This window comes from Scyliorhinus canicula, chromosome 1 (genome assembly GCF_902713615.1).
Source record: "Scyliorhinus canicula chromosome 1, sScyCan1.1, whole genome shotgun sequence".
Lineage (NCBI taxonomy): Eukaryota > Metazoa > Chordata > Chondrichthyes > Carcharhiniformes > Scyliorhinidae > Scyliorhinus > Scyliorhinus canicula.
The window spans coordinates 73,320,604-73,342,021 of NC_052146.1; the positions used below are offsets into that span (position 1 = coordinate 73,320,604).

At 47.4% G+C, this 21,418-nt stretch overlaps 1 protein-coding gene across 1 annotated transcript in view; it reads left to right on the plus strand.

Moving 5' to 3' along the window:
* The window catches only part of LOC119977433 (phospholipase A2, minor isoenzyme-like), a 34,384-nt gene extending 20,048 nt beyond the window's left edge, over window positions 1-14,336 (plus strand). The window contains exons 3-4 of the mRNA XM_038818338.1: window positions 12,275-12,399; window positions 14,173-14,336. Of these exons, the coding sequence (XP_038674266.1) occupies window positions 12,275-12,399; window positions 14,173-14,291 (244 nt within the window). The 3' untranslated portion in view covers window positions 14,292-14,336. The remainder of the gene's footprint in view (window positions 1-12,274; window positions 12,400-14,172) is intronic.
* The last annotated feature ends 7,082 nt before the right edge of the window (window positions 14,337-21,418 follow it).

A 21,418-nucleotide genomic window follows, 5' to 3' on the forward strand; every position in this document is an offset into this window, starting at 1 on the left:
AAGCTGGTGTGCCAGCATCCTGCTCGCCTTTTCCCCATACTCATAGACCACGCCCTGTGCCCTTCTCCACTGCGTCTCTGCCTTCCTGGTGGTCAGCAGGTCGAACTTGACCTGCAGGCTGCGCCGTTCTCCCAGCAGCCCCTCCTCTGGTGCCTCCGCATATCTCCTATCCACTTCCAATATCTCCCCCACCAGCCTCTCCCTCTCCTGCCTCTCCTTTCTTTCTCTGTGTGCCCTTATGGAGATCAGCTCTCCCCTGATCACTGCCTTCAGGGCCTCCCAGACCATCCCCACCTGCACCTCCCCCGTGTCATTCAAGTCCAGATAGCTCTCAATGCTCTTCCGGACCCTTTTACACACCTCGTCGTCCGCTAACAGCCCCACATCCAGCCGCCACAGCGGGCGCTGGTCCCGCGCCTCCCCAACATCTCTACTTCTGACCTTATGATGGGAGGTCATTGATGAAGCAGCTGAAGATGGGTCGGCCTAGAACACTACCCTGATGACCTCCTGCCGTGATATCCTGGAGCTGAGATGATTGACCTCCAACCATCACATCCATCTTCCTTTATGCCAGGTATGACTCCAACCAGCGGATAGTTTTCCCTGTGACTCTAGTTTAGTTAGGGCTCCTTGATGCTATACTCGGTCAAATGCAGCCACTCTCACCTCACCTCTGGCATTCAGCTCTTTTGTCCATGTTTGAACCAAGGCTGTAATGACGTCAGGAGTTGAGTGACCCTGGCGGAACCCAAATTGAGCGTCCGTGAGCAGGTTATTGCCGAGGAAGTGCGGTTGCTAGTACTGTTGATGACTCCTTCCATCACTTTGCTGGTCATGGAGAGTAGACTGATAGGACAAATCCAACCCAGCCAATTACCACCCTGTTTCTTGTGTACAGGACACAGCTGGGCAATTTTCCACATTGCCAGGTAGATTCCAGTGTTGTAGCTGTACTGGAACAGCTTGGCTGGGGGTGAAGCAAGTTCTGGAGCACAAGTCTTCAGTACTATTGCCAGAATATTATCAGGACCCATAGCCTTTGTAGTATCCAGTGCCGTCAGCAGTTTCTTGATATCTTGTGGAGTGAATCGTATTGGCTGAAGACTGACATCTGTGATGCTGGGGACTTCTGGAGGAGGCTGCGATGGATCATCCACTCGGCACTTTTGGCTGAAAATTGTTGCGAATGTATCAGCCTTGTCTTTTACACATATGTGCTGGGCTCCTCCATCATTGATGTTGGGGAATTTTGTAGAGCCTCCTCTTCCAATGAATTGTTTAATAGTTCACCACCATTAATGGCTGGATGTGGCAGGTCTGCAGAGCTTAGATGTGATGAGTTGTGAAGTTAGATCACCACCATTCTTCGAAATCTCCCCCACACCAAAAAGGGTGTTCTAAATGGTGCACAAGGATTTTCACTCATTGACTCCTTTGCAGAGTAGGTGCTATTCGGGTCAAACTAATGTTTCAAGTTATCCCCGGTATAACCCATATCTTCAAAGAGGGTTTTATCTAGTTACCACTCAGTAATTTCGATACTGGGTCCCGCCTTGCTGAGAAAGTTTAGTAGACTTATCGATATTTTTGTAATAACCACTGTTTCAGGTTGCGTAATTTTAAAATTACTTTATTTTACTTCAAAAGATAACATCACTGTCTTTACAAGTAAAAAAGATCTTACTTCGGGATTTTCTGTTCCGGTTGTTCGGACTTTTGTGGCACACTTGACAATCTCTCTTATCTGTGGGTGTTCTCAGTAACTTCGATCCCCTGGTCGGCTCCTGCATTCAATCATTCCCATCTACCGAATTAGCTCTGAGAGCTGGAAGTGGTGATGGCTGTTAGCGATTCAGGATATTTATTACCCTTCTCGCAGCCGTGCTGGTTACATTTTATTATCTTTAAATAATATCTTCTGCTCATTTATTTAATTTTGTTTGTCCATTTTATTCATTCATGTCTAACAAGAGGATGCTTCAATGACAAGCATTGGTAAAAAATGCTTTGATGCTTGTCAAATCGTAGAGGAGTGACACATTCGGTTCTCGTCATGTTTCAACTGATTCCTGCTTGGTGTTAATTTATGCTCAACCGTTATGTCCAGACTTCCACTTCTAACTGATGTTAGATGGGGCTGGTTTAGCACACTGGGCTAAACAGCTGGCTTGTAATGCAGAACAAGACCAGCAGCAATGTTCAATTCCCATACCGGCCTCCCTGAACAGGTGCTGGAATGTGGCAACTAGGGGCTTTTCACAGTAACTTCATTGAAGCCTACCTGTGACAATAAGCGATTATTATTATGTCATGACATTTCTATTATTCGCAAATGCACATTATTTCATGTAATTCACTTAAGATTCTGGCAATTCTTATTTAACTGCTTGCTAAAGTAATTCACTTATATGAAAGTGTGAACTATTGTTTCCTCGACGTAACTAAAAACTTACTTCGCTAGTATTTCTTTAACTTGAAAGTACAGCATCAGATTACAGCATAAGTTGTTTTCAAGCTGATAAAGGCTATTTGCATTTCAAACCCTCTTTTCTGAATGCTGTACAACACCAGGTTAAAGTCCAACATGTTTGTTTCAAACATTAGCTTTCGGAGCACTGCTCCTTCCTCAGGTCAATGCTGTTAACCCTTTGTGGGATTTTTTTCTTGCTTTTTCTGATATTCTATCGGGTTTTGTCAGACTGTCATGTTTCAAATTACATCTTTCCCATTTTTCTTTACAGTTGGTTGTGGAATCACTTAGCTCTATTCCTTGCTGCTTATGCTGTTTGATACACAAGTATCCCTGTGTTGTAGCTTCACACAGATGGTGTCAAGAAAGTCTTTAACAGAGCAGCACGGTGGCGCAGTGGGTTCGCCCTGCTGCCTCACGGCGCTGAGGTCCCAGATTCGATCCCGGCTCTGGGTCACTGTCCGTCTGGAGTTTGCACATTCTCCCCGTGTCTGGCAGCACGGTAGCACAAATGGATAGCACTGTGGCTTCACAGCGCCACGGTCACAGGTTCAATTCCTTGCTGGGTCACTGTCTGTGCGGAGTCTGCACGTTCTCCCCGTGTCTGCGTGGGTTTCCTCCGGGTGCTCCGGTTTCTTCCCACAGTCCAAAGACGTGCAGGTTAGGTGGATTGGCTATGCAAAATTTCCCTTAGTTACCAAAAAGGTTAGGAGGGGTTATTGGGCTATGGGGATAGGGTGGAGGTGAGAGCTTAAGTGGGTCAGTGCAGACTCGATGGGCCGAATGGCCACCTTCTGCACTGCATGTTCTATGTTTGCGTGGGTTTCATAAGAATTAGGAGCAGGAGTAGGCCATCTGGACCCTCGAGCCTGCTCCGCCATTCAATGAGATCATGGCTGATACGTTGTGGACTCAGCCCCACTTTCTGGCCTGAACACCATCACACTTAATCCCTTTATTCTTCAAAAAACTATCTATCTTTACCTTAAAAACATTTAATGAAGGAGCCTCAACAGCTTCACCGGGCAGGGAATTCCATAGATTCACAACCATTTGGGTGAAGACGTTCCTCCTAAACCCTCTGTCCTAAATCTACTTCCCCTTATTTTGAGGCTATGCCCTCTATTTCTGCTTTCACCCACCAGTGGAAACAACCTGCCCGCATCTATCCTATCTATTCCCTTCATAATTTTATATGTTTCTATAAGATCCCCCCTCATCCTTCTAAATTCCAATGAGTACAGTCCCAGTCTACTCAACCTCTCTTCGTAACCTCAACCTCTTAATCCAACCCCTTCAGCTCTGGGATTAACCTTGTGAATCTCCTCTACACACCCTCCAGCGCCAGTACGTCCTTTCTCAGGTAAGGAGACCAAAACTGAACACCGTGCTCCAGGTGTGGCCTCACTATCACCTTTTACAATTGCAGCATAATCTCCCTAGTCTTAAACTCCATCCCTCTAGCAATGAAGGACAAAATTCCATTTGCCTTCTTAATCACCTGTAAACCAACTTTTTGCGACTCATGCACTAGCACACCCAGGTCTCTCTGCACAGCAGCATGCTTTAATATTTTGCCATTTAAATAATAATCCCTTTTGCTGTTATTCCTATCAAAATGGATTTCGCCCCCGCAACCCAAAGATGTGCAGGGTAGGTGGATTGGCCGCAGCTAAATTGCAAGAAACTAATTGTGTATTCTAAATTTTTTTTTTTTTTTAAAGCAAGTCTTTAACACAGGAAAGAAGCAGGGGGCTTCCTCTTCCAACAGCTGGTGCTGCGCCGTACAACCTTCACGCATACTTCCTGTCAAGCTATAGACTGAAGGAAATGCATGCTACTGTTCCGATGTCTGGGAGCTACTGTTTTGTGTAGAAATAAGTCAGACCAATTCCTTCAACATCTGCCATACCACTTCCCATAAATGGCAGCTTTAAAGAACTCTAGAAAAAACCAAGTCAAAGCAACAGCCAGCGGAAATCAACCAGCAACTAACTTGAAAGTAGTTGAAGGTTCTGGCAGATACTCTGTGCACGCTAATGCTCTCACCAATAGGATGTCTGGTGCAACTAATTTGGACCAGAGGTGTAGGTGCCTTGGACACCATTGTTAGGTCATCTATGATCACTTTCCATGCCCAGAAAAACAGGGGCTCTGCGTCCAGGTTTTGTGCCATAACAGTATAATACTTAAAGGCAAGAAATAGAACCAGTTCAAAAGGGGTTCAAGTATCTTTTTTTTTTTTAAATGAAGTTCATTGAGTGACAGGACTTTTTGGATTAAACCACCTTTCATAGGCCTTTACAATACTGTTTACCTCAATTGGTTGGACAGCTGTTTTTTTTTTCTTTTTAAAAAATAAATTTAGAGTGCCCAATTATTTATTTGCAATTCAGCGTGACCAATCTCTATTTGGGTTGTGGGGGTGGGACCACGAGACTTCAGGAGAATGGGCAAACTCCACACAGCCAGAGACCCGGACTGGGATCAAACCAGGGTTCTCGGCGCCGCAAGACAGCAGCGCCAACTACCACGCCATTGTGCCGCCCTAGTTTAAAAAAAATTAATTTAGAGTACTCAATTATATTTTTCCAATTAAGGGGCAATTTAGTGTGGCCAATCCACCTACCCTGCACATCTTTGGGTTGTGGGGGTGAAACCCACGCATTCACGGGTAGAATGTGCAAACTCCACACAGACAGTGACCCAGGGCCACGATTGAACCCGGGTCCTCAGCGCTGTAGGCAGCACTGCTAACCACTGTGCCACCGTGCTGCCCTGGACAGCTGGTTTGTGATGCAAGGTTAATAGTGCGGGTTCAATTCTCATACCGGCTGAGGTTATACATGAGGGCTCTGCCTTCTGAACCTTGCCCTTCACCGGAGGTGTGGTGATCCTCAGATTAAATCACCACCAGTCAGCTCTCCCCCTCAAAGGGGAAAGCAGCCTATGGTCATCTGGGACTCTGGCTACTTTACAATATGTTATACATTGATGGTGTGAACTTCCAGTAAACCTAGCAGGTTTGTATCCCCAGTTGGAATGAAATAAATTAGAGTACAGCCAATGATTAAGTAATCCCCGGAGTTCTGAAATGCCAGTTCTTTGATCATCCATGATTCAAGACACAGTCGGGAAAATTACTGAATTAACAACTATGAACAGGTGTTTCCTGTAACCAGGTTACTTACACTGAATAACTGCCTTGAGCTTGCAGAAACATCAAATATAATTCAATAAGCATCACCTCTGTATATCCTGACCAATCTACAGATCCATTAACATAGCTTGTTTCTGCAGAAATTTCATTACTTAGCTGAGGAAAGACAGCTTCCCTTTCAACTCTGGGGTACTGAAACTCTGACTGGATTTCTCTCAATCACCTGCAGTAATGTGCAGGAAATTGGCGCAGGCTCCAGCTAGACTGCATAATTAACAACAACTTGCATTTATATGGTGTAATAAGTCCACGGAGGCAGAAGTCCTGTCACCAGAATTCCCTTTATTTACAAACCCAATAGCTGAACAACCATGACCATTCAGTCTGCTGTCTACACTGGGAGTGCAGAGGATCTGACACTCCCTGTTATATACACAGAAAGGGGTTCCCTGATTGGGCCACTAATCAGGGAACTCGTATTCAAATTGGCCAATCTCAAAGGCCTGGCCTAAGTCATTACACCCCTCCCCCCCAAAGTCCGAGGAGCCTCCATGGTCCTCGTGACTCACGGGTCTCCTGCTTTGTTTTTGCCTCGGGTCCGGCTCTTCCACTTCGGCCTCTGGCATAGGGGGCATGTAACAGGTAGGTGCCCGTCTTTTCCGATGTGAGCGCCTGAGGGGCAGTTCGCCCCTTTCCTCCGGCGGCAGGTGTACAGCTGCGGCATCATCTACAGTGTCTATATCCAAGGCTGATGTCCTCACCAGGTGTGTCGGAGGGGCATGAATAGTTTGTCGGGGAGGACTCTTCACGGTCCTTAGTATGCTGGTCTGAGTCAGCTCCGGAGGAGGAAATGAATCTGAGGCCCGCACCTGGTCCAGGTGTTTCTTTATTACATGTTTTCTCACACGTATTTCATATGACACAGGTCCTGTCCTGGCCTTGACTGTTCCTGCTAGCCATGTGGGGCCATTGGCATAGGGCGATATTCTCCACTCCCGATAAAAATCGGGATGGCTGTCGTGAAATCGGCCGAGGTTCACGACGGCCTCGGGGCCCGCTCCCCGCACCTAATTCACCCCCACCCGGGGGGCTAGGAGCGGGCCTCCGTCTTTCCCGGCCATGACCTTGTCGCGCCGGAAATGACGCGCAAAACGGCGCATTTGTGAGGTCATCCACGCATGTGCGGGTTGCCGGTTCCAACCCGCGCATGCGCGAATGACTTCATCGCGCAGGCGGCACGAACCGCGCATGCGCAGTGGCCGTCTTTCTCCTCAGCCGCCCGGCAAGACGTGGCGGCTTGATCTTGCCGGGCGGCGGAGGGGAAAGTGTGCGCCCATTTTGGACGCTGGCCCGACGATCGGTGGGCACCGATCACGGGCCTGTCCCCTCCCGAGCACAGTCGTGGTGCTCCCGTGCCAATCGGGCCCCTAGATGCCCCAAACGGGCATCTGGCGCCCGTTTCACGAATGCAGTGACCAGGTGTGGCTGCTGCCGTGGTGAAACGGGTGTGAAGGGCCGGGCGCTCGGCCCATCGGGCTCGGAGAATCGCCGTTCGCCGTGATAAACGGCGAGCAGCGGTTTTTCCGAGCCGGGGGGGAGGAAAAATAAATCGCTGGGGGCGCCAGGGGGGGGGGGGAGAAAATGTCGGGAGGCCCTCCCGCGATTCTCCCACGCCGCGTGGGGAGCGGAGAATTCCGCCCATAATTTCTGACCCATACATTTTCACCCGTGTTGAACTGCCTTTCTCGGCAAGTGTTGTCGTGGCCCTTGCATTGGGCCTCTTGGTGTCATTCTATTCTGCCACATAAATTCGGGAATAGTAGACTCAGCTGGGCTCGGAGTCGTCTGCCCATGAGTAACTCCGCCGGTGCTATTCCTGTTGTGGTGTGCGGGGTTGTTCTGTAGTTGAATAGCCAGCGCGACAGTTTGGTGCCCAATTTGCTGCTGTGGTATGGTGCCGTCCTTATGTGCCGAATGCCTTTCGACTTCATAAATTTTGTGAAGTCCTGGCTGGCGAAAACCGACCCATTATCCAAAATTAACACCTCCGCTATACCATGAGTTGCGAACGAATGTGGAGTTTTTCAATGGTAGTTGTTGAATTTGCAGAGTTCATTTTGTAGACGTTCAGCCATTTGGAATGGGCGTCTACTATTATAAAAAACACTGAACCCATAAACGGGCCTGCAAAATCGACCATGAAGTTGCGACCATGGTCTACCTGGCCATTCCCATGGGTGCAGCGGGGCTGCCAGTGGCACCTTCTGCCCTTGTTGGCATTCTTGGCACCAACCTACCAATGTCGCTCTGGCCAGCATCTTCATTTTTGAGACTCCAGGGTGCCCAGGATGTAGTTCAGCCAGTTCAGCTCCCCATAGCAGGATCCTGTCTTCCATGGTGATCTGCTCTCTTCTTCTCCAGTAAGGGTGGAATTCCGCCTGGACGGTCTTTCCATCTCCCCAGTTAGCAATATGTGTTTTAGTTTTGATAAAACCGGGTCCCTTTGGGTCCATAAATGAATGTTTTGTGCAGCCACTGGAAGGGTGTCCAGGAAATGTAATGTCATTACCGTTTCCTCTATTTTGGGTACTAATGGAGGGGCGTTCAGTAATGGCAGCCTGCTTAGTGCATAGACATTTGCCTCCCGGGTTCCTGGTCGATGCTCCAGTTGATACTGGTACGCCGCCAGTAGTAGGGCCCAGCGTTGGATCCGGGCCAAGCTATTGGTGGTATTGGTTTGTCTTCTTTCAACAAACCCAGCAATGGCTTGTGGTCTGTAATTATAGTGAATTTCCGCCTGTACAAGTACTGGTGAAATTTCTTCACTGTGAAGATCACAGCCAGACCTTCCTTTTTGATTTGGGCGTACTTTCGTTTTGCTGCTGCCAGCGTCCTAGAAGCAAACGCTATAGGTCGTTCCTGTCGGTTTTGCCCTCCATGTGCCAAAACTGCACCAACGCCATATGGAGACACGTCGTACGTGAGCACCAACTCTTTCCTGGGGTCGTAGTGTGACAAGACGTTCTCTGAGGAAAGCTGTTCTTTTATCTTCTTGAAAGCCCTGTCTTGGCAGATGGACCACTCCCAGGCATGTCCCTTTTTTAGTAATTGGTATAGGGAGTCCAAGATCGAAACTCTGTTCTGTATGAACTTTCCATGTCACCAGTCCTAAAAAAGATCTTAACTCCTGGATTGTGGTGGGAGCCAGGGCATGTTTAATCTCCCTCTCCTCCAAAGGGTGTAGCCCTATTGTGTCAACCTTGTACCCCAGATAGGTTACTTGAGGTGCTAGGAAAACACATTTCTCCCTCTTTAGGCACACCTGTTGCTGAAAACCTCCTAAGGACTTCCTCCAGGTTTTGCAGGCGTTCTGCCTTTGTTTTTCCCGTAATGAGGACGTTGTCCAGGTAAATGGTGACTTGTAGTAACCCTTGTAATATATTCTCCATTGTCCACTGGAATATCGCACAAGCTGACGATACCCTGAAGGGTAATCTTGTACACTGTAACAGGCCCTTCAGGGTGTTTATTTCTGAGAATTTTTGGGACTCTTTGTCCAGCTTCAGCTGTAGATATACATGGCTCATATCCAGCTTTGAGAATAGGAGTCGTCCAGCCAGCTTTGCATACAAATCCTCAATCCAGGGAATTGGGTATTTGTCCAGTTGTGAGCAGCGATTAATCGTTTGTTTGAAATCTCCACAAAGGAGGACCGAGCCGTTCGGCTTAAGGATAGGCACCACGGGTGCCACCCACTCTGCAAACTGGACCGGTTTTATTGTTCCCTCACGCTCTAATCGTTTTATTTCCATATCGACTTTCTGCCTTAATGCAAAGGGTACTGGTCGGGCCTTGTAGAATTTTGGGACTGCCTCTGGATCTACATGCAATGTTGCCTTTGCTCCCTTTATTGTTCCGAGCCCTTTTTGGAAAACCTCTGGGTATTTGCACAGGCGGCCATTTTCCATTTGGAAAATGTTTACCCAATCCAGCTGGATCCCTTTTAGCCAGTTTTGTCCCAATAAACCCCCACACCTTTCACTACCATTAAAGGCAGCCGAACCAGTTGCTCTCCATAAGTGACAGTTACATTCGTGTGCCCAAAACTCTCAGTGGTTCCCCTGTGTATGTCCTGCCGAGGTCCTGGTTAGGAATAAGGGTTGGAGCCCAGTGCGAATTTTATTGAATACTGTTTCCCCTATCACTGATACGGCTGCTCCAGTGTCGAGTTCCATCAGTGTGGGACATCCATTCAACCTTATGGATAATTTAATGGGTTTTGACTTCACCATCGTTACACATATTTGTTTTTTTTTAATTTAAAGTACCCAATTCATTTTCCAATTATTGGGCAATTTAACGTGGCCAATCCACCTATCCTGCACATCTTTTGGGTTGTGGGGGTGAAACCCACACGAACACGGGGAGAATGTGCAAACTCCACATGGACAGTGACCCAGAGCCGGGATTGAACCTGGGCCCTTGACGCGTGAAGCAGCAGTGCTAACCACTGCACCTCCTTACTGCCCCCATCGTTACACAATTTAGTTGTTCCTCGTCGGAGGTAGGTGGAGCTTCTAGGGTATGCATTGTCCTGTGCTCCGGCCTACGTGAACTTCTCCAAGATGATGGTTTTGGGCTTCTATTTCTCCTCTCTGGCTCTGATCTCTGGCAACGACTGCAATATTTTTCCAGGCTAAAGGCTACAGGGGCTGCCGTGTGTCCGGACCTAATTTTCCCTTGCTTGGGAGGGCTTCTGTGAGTGAGCCTGGGTAACTTAGTATCCAAGTCGTTCCTGAAGGTGGCTATGCAGTTGTCTTTCCCCCAGCAGTAGTCCCTTAACTCAGTTTGACTGGTATGGGCGTCTACCTCCATCGGAGTGCCCTGTAACTCATGCGCTCCACTTGTTGCTATTTCTAAGGACAAAGCCAGCTGCAATGCTTGTTTGCAATCCAGCTCGGCCTCTGCTAACAGACGTTTCTGTATTGCTAAATGATTTATTCCATATGCCAAACGGTCTCGTAGCATCTCATTTAGCGTCAGGCCAAATTTGCAAGCCTCTGCTAATCGCCTTAATCTTGTTACAAAGTTTGTAACTGACTCCCCAGTGTCTCAGAATGCTGAGTAAAACCGGTACCTTCGCAGGATCAAAGGTGGCTTAGAGTCATAGTACTCTTTTACTAAGTCCGTCAACTCCTGGAAAGTTTTTGTGTCCGGTGCCTCCGGAAAGGTGAGTGCGCATAATGGCAAAGGCTGCTGGCCCAAACACGGTCAGCAGAATGACCCATTGCTTTTCATCCAGAATTATATCGTTTGCTCCAAAGAAGTACTTCATCCGCTCTACATATTGGGCTCAGTCTTCCACTGCGGGGTCTAAAGAGTCCAACATTCCGAATAAAGGCATTTTGCCTGTCAGTGGCTTACCCTCAATATGTGGCAGCTGCTGACGAGCAGGTTTCTTCGAGTCGTTCCAATTTCCTCGTCGCCACTGTAATAAGTCCACGGAGGCAGAGGTCCCGTCACCAGAATTCCCTTTATTTACAAACCCAACAGCTGAACAGCCATGACCATTCAGTCTGCTGTCTACACTGGGAGTGCAGAGGATCTGACACTCCCTGTTACATACACAGAAAGGGGTTCCCTGATTGGGCCACTAATCAGGGAACTCAAATTCTAATTGGCCAATCTCAAAGGCTTGGCTTAAGTCATTACATATAGAACCTATAAATAAGGACACGGGTGAACAAAAGGAAATATTAGAGCAGGTGACTTAAAGCTCAGTAGGAGTAGGTTAAGGGGTGGAGGTCTTAAAGGAGGACTGAGAGTAGTAGAGAGCAAAGGGGTTCCTTCCAGAGTCCTGACCAATACTTAAAACTCAAATCACAATTCACAAGAACAGATTTATCTGGTCATAACTGCTTTGTTGTTCATTGGACCGTGCTGTGCATAAATTGGCTGCTTCATTTCAAACAAATGTGGGTACACTTCAAATGAAGCATTTTATTTGGGTTAAAAATGCTTTCGGATGTCCTGGGATTATGAAAAATGCTATATACATATATAATTTTTTTCTCTAAACCGGGCTGGAACGTTCTGGCCATTCATGTCGGTGGGAGGTGTGCATTCAACAGGAAACCCCATTGACAATGGCGAGGCCAAACAGTCTCGCTGCCTGACAATAGTAGGCCACCATCTGGTGGCGGATTGTTCAGTAAATCCTGCCTCCAACTTGTGCCAAAGAGACAGAAAATTCCCCAGTTCATCAGGCACCTCTTTTTAAAAAAATGTTTTTATTGAGTTTTGTGTGTTATACAAAACAAGGATAAATATGGACAGGATAAATTGGCCAACAGGAGACAGAGGAAAAAGAAAATCAGGCACCTCTGTTATTCCGGAAGGAAAATTCCAGCCACAGTTTGCGAGAATGGGAAGAATTTAATGTCATCTTGAAATACTCAAAATGTTAGTGCTGATAAAATTGGAGAAAATGAAGTGTAGACTCCTCCTCAATTGGTTACCTGTAGTCACAGTATTGAAGTATGACAGAGTGAAGCGATTGTCAATCAGCCAATGGAATGAGCCAATCACCTTGCTCCTCTGATACTAAAATTGCTTTCATTCACTTTTTCTTTCCATTCTAGGTGCTGCCTAAATCATGATCGATGCTACCACCAGGCAAAAAAGGATCACTGCAGGTATCTGGTAGACAGTCCGTACATTGAACTTTATGCCTATTCTTGCTCTGGGAAGACGATCAGCTGCAGCAGTAAGTATCTGAGTCTCTCAAAGCTCTAGAAATTAGCATTAAATTCCACAGCACCAGAAACCCGGGCCAATTCTGGCTTTGGGTGACTGTGTGGAGTTGAAGAGAGAGTGGAGGGTGAAGGGAGGGTTGGAGACCGCATGGTTGGGGGGGGGGGGGGGGGGGGGGGGGGCGGCGGTGGTGGGAAAAATCTCAGGTTGGATGTGGGGTGGTGCGGGGGTTGGTGTCTACTCACTCATGCTGCCTGGTGTAAGTCGTTGACCTTTTTACAGCTCTGGAGGCCAGACCTCTTGTTCATACTCCTGGAGCTTTCAGTCGCTGCCACCACATCCCAGGCAGCATTGGCTGCCCTGTATCTCACCTTCCAGGACCCTCAGGGGAACAGGACATCTCTCCTGGCCTCCAACCTGTCTAGGTGCCTCCCCAGGCCTGCGCCACAGAATCTTGGGACCGGTCTTCTCGGTGCCATTGATGTGAGCTGGCTGAGCAACTGCTGTTTAAGTGCTGCTTGGTCTTGCGGCTGAGAAGAGATGTATAAAGCGCTAAGCGGTCTGTTTAGAGTGGATAAGACCTATTTCCCTTAGCAGAGAGGCCGATAATCATGGGCCAAAGATTTAAAATAGTTGATAGATGGATTAGAGGGGAATTCAGGAGAAATATTTTTGATCCAGAGGGTGCAGGTGGGTCTGAAGCAGACATGAGGAGAAAACATTTCACACAACGGGTTGTTATGATCTACAATATGATGCCTGCAAGGATGGTGATAGGAGATTCCACAGTAAGGGAACTGGAGATATACTGGAAAATGTAAAGATTGAGGGGGTATGGGGAGAAAAACAAGGAAATGGTACTAGTTGGATAGTACTTTCAAACAGCTGACCCTGTCGTGGTCTCCTCCTGCGATCTAGAGTTCAATGAAGTCTTGAGATATAAAAACCACTTCACTGATCTAATGATCAGCCATGATGTAAATTAGTTTAACATTCAACATTATTTACAAATGTTGAGGAAGCTTACGTAAAAAATATTTGAAATGAGATCCTCAAGATGCAAGAGAGCACGTTTCTAAAGTATCATTCCACACAAGTAGCCTACTTGATGGTGCAATTTAAATAAACACTATCATGAATTGATTTCTACTAACCCTAAAGATCCCAGATTTGGTCCCCAGTTTGTGTTGATTAGCTGTGTTTAGCAGGGTTATGCTGATAGAATTGGTCTCGGTGCTGGGAGGTCACAGTTCAGCCAGGTTCTTCCCTCCAATTGCATCCACTGAATCCACTCTGCTACCAATCCTCATCCAACACTCTCACCTGCTGGTATGTGTGCAGTTGGCTGCTGACAGGATTGGGTTTAGCCACAACTGGTTGAATAGCTTTGTAACACTCGCTGATTAGGCTCACTCATGATGAAGCATCACTTAGGTGGCATGGTGGCGTAGTTGTTAGCACTGCTGTCTCACGGCGCTGAGGACCCGGGTTCAATCCTGGTCCTGGGACACTGTCCGTGTGGAGTTGCACATTCTCCCCATGTCTGCGTGGGTTTCACCCCCACAACCCAAAGATGTGCAGGGTAGGTGGATTGGCCCCTTAATTGGAAAAATGTTTTAAAAAAAAAATATGAAGCGTCACTTGGATGATGAGGCATCAGGCGCCATACAGCTTTTAGAAGAAGGTGGAAATGTTTTAAATAAACCATTGAAGCATCTGGCTGTTTCTTGCTGCCAGGTGCAGTGCTAAAGGTAAATAACGTAACTATCAATGTTGTCTTTTTCAGACACGAACAATCCTTGTGAGGCTGATCTTTGTAATTGCGATCGTACGGCAGCCATCTGTTTTTCTAAAGCCAAATATAACGCTGAAAATAAAAATCTCGACAGGGATCGCTACTGCTGAAAGTTAGAGAACTGAATAAATTTTAATAAAGTTTCCTTCACTGTTTCTTTGTCTTTTGTTGAAATCATATCACAAACACATACAGAAAAGGAAAAAAAATAGTCTTACACTGGAATCTGGACATACTGATAAAATTGATCAAAATCTAAATGACCAACTGATTCATGTTTCCCAAGGTAGCCATTTTCAATATGTACTCCAGATTCCAAGATCCCTGATGTGCATTGTCAATTCCACAATCCCTCCTGACATATTACAGATTCCTTGATGCTGAACTATTGATACTTGATCCTGGATCTTTCATAATATCCACTCATGTATATAATGAGATGCAGACAGGCAGTGATTGACACACAGGATGACCAGTAAGCACACAACACAGTGCAGCCAATCACCAGACAGGACACTACCACTATAAAGCCAGAGGGCACTAGGTTTCCCTCTCTCTCTGGATCCAGCCACTGAGACAGTCAGAGTCCACGAGCTAGCAAGTGCAAACACCATGCGGTAGCTAGTAAGTCTGGTTAGGCTACTACCAGGTCTCCAGTCAGTTCAGTATAGTGTTTATCAGTTCAATCGTTGAATAAAACAGTGTTGGATCTTCTCCAGTGTTAGACGTCTATTTCTGGCTTCCCTGCATCGAGTGCAGTCCACATTGAACCAACCTGCCTAACATATCAGGATCTATGCCGGTGTTCCTTATTTGTACCGTACGAATAATCCCATCATTCCTCATGCATAGATTCGGTAAATTCGTGATCAGGATTTGTATTGTCCCATAATCCCTGGTGTTTACTCCTGATCTATGGTCCTGGATCCATACAGCTGATTGTTGGTTCCCAATCCATATTGCCCTGCTGTTCATATTATATCAAGTGTATACAACCCATCATAAAAAGGAAATTGTATCAAAATAATCGCCCATAGAAAAGTAATACAAATTAAACAAGATAGGGGTGGTACAGTGGTTAGCACTGCTGCCTCACAGCTCCAGGGACCTGGGTTTGATTCCGGCTTGGGTCGCTGTCTGTGTGGAGTTTGCACTTTCTCCCCGTGTCTGCGTGGGTTTCCTCCGGGGGCTCCTGTTTCCTCCCACAGTCCAAAAATGTGCAGGTTAGGTGGATTGGCAATGCCAATATTTCCCACAACGGAGTTATGCGGATAGGGAAGGAGAGTGGGCCAAGGTAGGATGCTCTTTCTGAGGGTTGGTGCAGACACGATGGACCAAATAGCCTCCTTCCACACTGTAGGAATTCTATGATATCTCAGTAGCACTTCCACTGAATAAAATCAAACAAAGACCGATTAATGACACAATATCTAGTCAGATTTTATACCTTCTAAAGCAGAACGACCTTTCAACTCTGCAGCATCACTCATTCCTGCCACCAGCGCAGTCTCAATCATCCTTCAAACCTCATTCACCTCCAGATTAAATTATTCCACTGCTCTCCTTCAATGTCAATCATTCTCCAGCCACCATAAAATCGAATTTGTCCAAAATTCTGCAGCTTGTAGTTTACCATGCAGCAAGTCTACCTTATCACCAGTCTGGACGCCCAACATCAGCTTGCGCATCCCCCAACAACTCAAACATTTCTCATGCACCTCCTTAAATCCCGCCACAGTCTCATTTGGTGTACCTCCGTCAGCTGCACGAACCTTCACCCTCCAATCGCTCTATTCCTGAATCAGTCTCTGACGCACAACTCCTCCTTTTGCTGAACCACTCATATCTCGGTGTTCAGCTGCCACTCCCACGTCATCTGGAACTTTATCCAAAATCCCTCCATTGCCTACTCTTTCTCTAAGATGGTCCTTAAAACTCTCATGTTCAACCAAATGGTTCCTCGCCCTAATATATTTGTGTGGCCAATCATAATCATCAATAAGCCAACAACATTCCCTTCTTTATTCAGGCCAGGAGGCAAGAGAGAAACACTCAAAGGTGTTCCCGCCTGGCCAACCCTTTCAGACAGTGAGTTCCAGATTCCAATAAATCTCTGGGCGAAAAGGTTTTTCCTCATATCCCCTCCAAACCACCTTCCCCGTACCTTAAATCTATGCCCCCTGGTTATTCATAATAATCTTTATATTGTCACAAGTACATTAAGGGACCATGAAGTGCTATCTCAACTAACAAGGCCAATTCCTCCTTTGAGTTAGCCTTCATCAAAGGGAGCGGTGAGGATTTCTGACAGTGCCCTGTCCCTCAGCCCTCCACTCCACTGGGGCTTCCACCCATGTGTTTTCCCCCTTAGTGAGTGGCTCTCCACCATGCTAACAACTACGCCACCATGCCACCTAAGTTACATTAACACTACAATGAAGTTACTGTGAAAAGCCCCTAGTCGCCACACTACTGAGCCTGTACACAGAGGGAGAATTCAGAATGTCAAATTCACCTAACAAGCATGTCTTTCGGGACATGCGGAAGGAAACCCGAGCACCCGGAGGAAACCCACACGGACACCGGAAGAACGTGCACATTTTGCACAGACAGTGACCCAAGCCAGGAATCGAACCCGTTTCCCTGGTGCTGTAAAGCAGCAACACTAACCACTGTGCTACCGTGCCACCCAAGTGAATTGTGCCAATTAAATCTTTAAAAAAAATAAATTTAGAGTACCCAATTTATTTTTCCAATTAAAGGCCAATTTTTTTAGCATGGCCAATTCACCTACCGTGCATGTGCCAATGAAATCTAAAGAGCTAAATTTCACTGCCATTGATTAGAGTCCCAAACATTTAAACTCAATGCTCATACAAGAGTTAACATCACACAGGATATATTGATATGCAGGTTAGGTGGACTGGCCATACTAAATTGGCCCATAGTGTCCAGGTCATGTGAGAGTTAGATGAATTGGCAATGATCAATGTGTGGGGTTATGGGAATAGGGTGGGGAAGTGAGCTGAGGTAGATGTCTTGTTATGCTCTTGACGTAGCATAAGCGGCTTCCTTGATGTGCACTCTGACAAAGGAAGGTTCAGACGTGGAAATAACTTCAACACAGTTATTGAACTATTTACAATTCTCCTACTCGGGTTCGCCACTACTATTAATCCTTCTATAGCTACTCAGATTGCCAAACCAGTCTGCTACAATCCACGTGGTGGGTGTGATATTGAATCAACCCTGTGTCTGTACTCACTGAGTGTCTCCACTGGAAAGAGGAAGATCATGTGTGTTGTGTCCTTTATATAGGGGTTGGTGTAATGCCCCCCTGTGGTAGTGTCAGCTCTGTGTGTATTGTGAATGCCCATTGGTCGTGTCCTATCTAACTGACCTATTGGTTGAGTGTCTGTGTGTCATGTCTTTGGTGCTCTCTCTAGTGTCTAGCTAGTCTACATGTATTTACATTAACCCCTTGTGTATTTACAGGGATGCATATCACCACAGTAGAGTGCTCTTTTGGAGGGTTGGTGCAGACTCAATGGGCCGAATAGCTTCCTTCTGTACTGTAGGGATTCTATTGATCCTCTGTGAACCCCAATGCACGGCTTCATGATGAAATCTATCATCGCTCATCCTGACATAGGCCATGGTTGGGGGTCATCTTTGAGGTCCTCGTGAGAATGCAGATGTGGGTCCCATGCATCTACTCAATTGTCCTGTCACCTAACGCAAGGATTCTGGGTGGGGTGGTGGTTGGGGAAATGCCAGTGAGACTCATGAAAGTCCAGGAGCCTAATCCTGGTGGAGTTGAGATAGACAAGTGTGAGGATATGCCAGAATGAGAGGAGAGGGTGTGAAGCATGGTGGAGAGCCACTCACTAAGGGGGAAAACACATGGGTGGAAGCCCCAGTGGAGTGGAGGGCTGAGGGACAGGGCACTGTCAGAAATCCTCACCGCTCCCTTTGATGAAGGCTAACTCAAAGGAGGAATTGGCCTTGTTAGTTGAGATAGCACTTCATGGTCCCTGAACTTTCAAGTGACTCCTCAAAAGAACAGGTGGCCTTGTCTGAGGAGACAATATTCACATGAGACGAGGTTGTGTGTCCATCAGCTCTACAATCCCTTATCCCCATCACATCGCCCCATCCCAACCCCCTGTTCTCTCCTCCACGATCATCCTGTTCCTTCTTACAAGGGTCTATGTTACATTGCACCAGAGTGATGGGCCTGAGTTGGAACTGCCAGCGGGTCACTATTCAAGGCAGGAGGATGATGAGGAAAGCTGCGGTGCTCCTCAGGTTCTGATTAGGTCTGACTCCTGTCTTTCTGTTGACAGCGTACTTACCCCCATTGTAGTAATCCACGGGAGGCAGGAGTTCTGTCACCACACCAATATTTATTTACAATAACGATATTACAGGAGCAGCTACAAACAGTGCTGCTAGCAGTCCAGTCAACTAAAGACTGCTCATAAAGCCTACACAGGTGATTATATGGGCCCCCTCAATGAGCTATCATTGAGGGAGCTCATACTCCAATTGGCCAACCAATAAAGCCAATTGGAGTTCATTACACCCCTCCCCCCAATGTCCGAGGAATTCCTGCCAGCTGGCATTCCTCTGAGCTTCTTCCTGCTCCTTATGTCTGGGTCTGTCATCTCTGTGTCGTCCGCCTGGTGGTTCTCCGAAGTGGGCGGGGTGTACCTTATAGGTGCCCGTCTTTTCCTTGACGACCTCCTTTGAAGTTGTTCTTCCTCCTCCTCGGGGAGAGGTGCCACGGCGGCCTCGTCGAACGTGTCCATCTCCGACTCTGACGACTGGATGACGGGGTCTGGAGAAATTGCTCGGGGCTGGGGTGTGGGTATCCTTTCCGTCAGGGCTATCCCAGCTTGAGGCGGTCCTGCTTCGCCTGCCTCCAGGTGTGGTTCCGCTGCCCTTATTTGGTCTAGGTGTTTTTTCAGCACCTTACCTCCTATTGAAACCTCATAGGATATGGGCCCTGTTTGGGACTCTACCGTGCCTTTGAATCACGTTGGTCCATTCCCATAATTCTTGACCCAAACCGGTGCCCCCACCCGTAAATGTCTCTGCTGCCGACTATTATCATGCCCCCTGCGTTGGGCCTCCTGTTGTCTCTCCACTTTCCCCGTTAAATTTGGGAAAAGGAGACTCAGCCTCGTTCGCAGCCGCCTTCCCGTTAAGAGTTCAGCTGTAGGTATGCCCGTTGTAGAATGGGGTGTGGTCCTGTAATCAAACAGCCAGCGGGAGAGCTTTGTGTCTACTGACGCTGCCGGCTGCTTCTTGAGTCCCGCTTTAAGTGTCTGGACCGCTGTCTCTGCCAGGCCGTTGGTCGCTGGATGGTAAGGGGCCGTTTTGATGTGACGGACTCTGTTTTCCTTCAGGAATTTTCCAAATTCCCCACTTGTGAATGCTGTTCCGTTGTCCGACACCAATACCTCCGGAAGTCCATGTGTTGCAAACGAAGCCCTGAGCTTTTCAATTGTCGATGCTGTGCTTGCCGTGTTTACCCGGTGGACATCCAACCATTTGGAGTGGGCGTCCACTATCACCAAAACATTGAGCCCATGAAAGGGCCGGCGTGGTCAATATGCAGGCGGGTCCACGGTCTGCCTTGTCATTCCCACGGATGCAATGGCGCCGCTGGTGGCACTCTTTGCCCCTGTTGGCACTCCTGGCACTGACGTACCAAGGCTGCTATGTTTGTGTCCAAACCTGGCCACCAAACGTAGCTTCGAGCTAGCATCTTCATCTTAGACACCCCTGGGTGTCTGTGATGTAACTCGGTTAAGATTGCCTGACGGCCCTGAGCTGGGACGATTACCCGGGCTCCCCATAATAGGATACCGTCTTCTACGGTTATTTGGTCCCTTCTGTTCCAGTATGGGTGCATCTGGGGCTCCACTGGTCTTTCCAGTTCCCCTGTTAGCAGTAAATGCTTCATCTTGGCTAAAACTGGGTCTTTTTGAGTCCACAACCGAATATGTTGTGCATCTACTGGTAGCGTGTCCAAAAAATTTAGAGTCATTACTGCTCCTCTACTTTTGGTATTTGCGGCGGAGTGTCCGGGAGGGGAAGTCTGCTCAAAGCATCTGCATTTGCTACTCGCGTTCCCGGTCTGTGCTCCAGAACGTATCTATACGCCGCCAGTAGCAACGCCCAGCGTTGGATTGTAGCTGATGCAATCGGGGGTATTGACTTGTCTTCTTTTAATAACCCTAATAACGGCTTATGGTCCGTCACTATGGTGAATTTCCGCCCGTACAGATACTGGTGACATTTTTTTACTGCGAATATCACCGCCAGTCCTTCCTTCTTGATTTGGGCGTACTTCCTCTCAGCCATCGCCAAGGTCCTCGAAGCATAGGCTATTGGCCGTTCTTCCCCATTCCTTCCTCTATGGGCTAAGACGGCTCCTACTCCGTAGGGGGATGCCTCACAAGTGACCACCAACTCCTTCCTTGGGTCATAATGCTCTAGGACATTTTCGGATGACAGCTGTTCCTTAATGTCCCTAAATGCTCGGTTTTGGCTGGTGGACAATTTCCATTCTTGCCCCTTTTTTAGTAGCTGGTGGAGGGGTTCGAGGATGGACGCCCTATTTTCAATAAATTTTCCATAATAGGTTACCAACCCTAGAAATGATCGTAACTCCTGGACCGTGGTGGGAGCTAGGGCTTCTTTTATTGCCCTTACTCTGTCTTCTAATGGGTGTAAGCCTGACTCATCTACTTTATATCCCAGTACGTCACTTGTGGGGCCAGAAAAACACATTTTTCCCTTTTCACCTCTAATCCTCAGGTTTTTCCTGAGAGCGGCTATCTGGTAGCAGGACTCGTTGTAGTAGTCCCTCTCACAGGTATCTACCTCCATTGGCGTGCCCTGTAGTTCCTGCGCCCCACTTGCTGCCTTTTCTAGGGACAGTGCGAGCTGTAACGCCTGCCTGCAGTATAGCTCCATTTCCGCCAACAGGCGTTTCTGTATTGTGAGGTCGTTTATACCACACACTAACCGGTCCCGAAGCATTTCATTTAGCGTCGGGCCGAACTCACATTTTTCCGCCAGCCTTCTCAGGCGGGTCAAGAAATATGTGACTGACTCCCTGTCTTCCCACTTCGCTGTGTAGAATCTGTACCTACGCAAAATGAGGGGTGGTTTTGGGTCGTAGTGCTCTTTCACCAATTCCGTTACTTCTTGGAAAGTTTTCGTG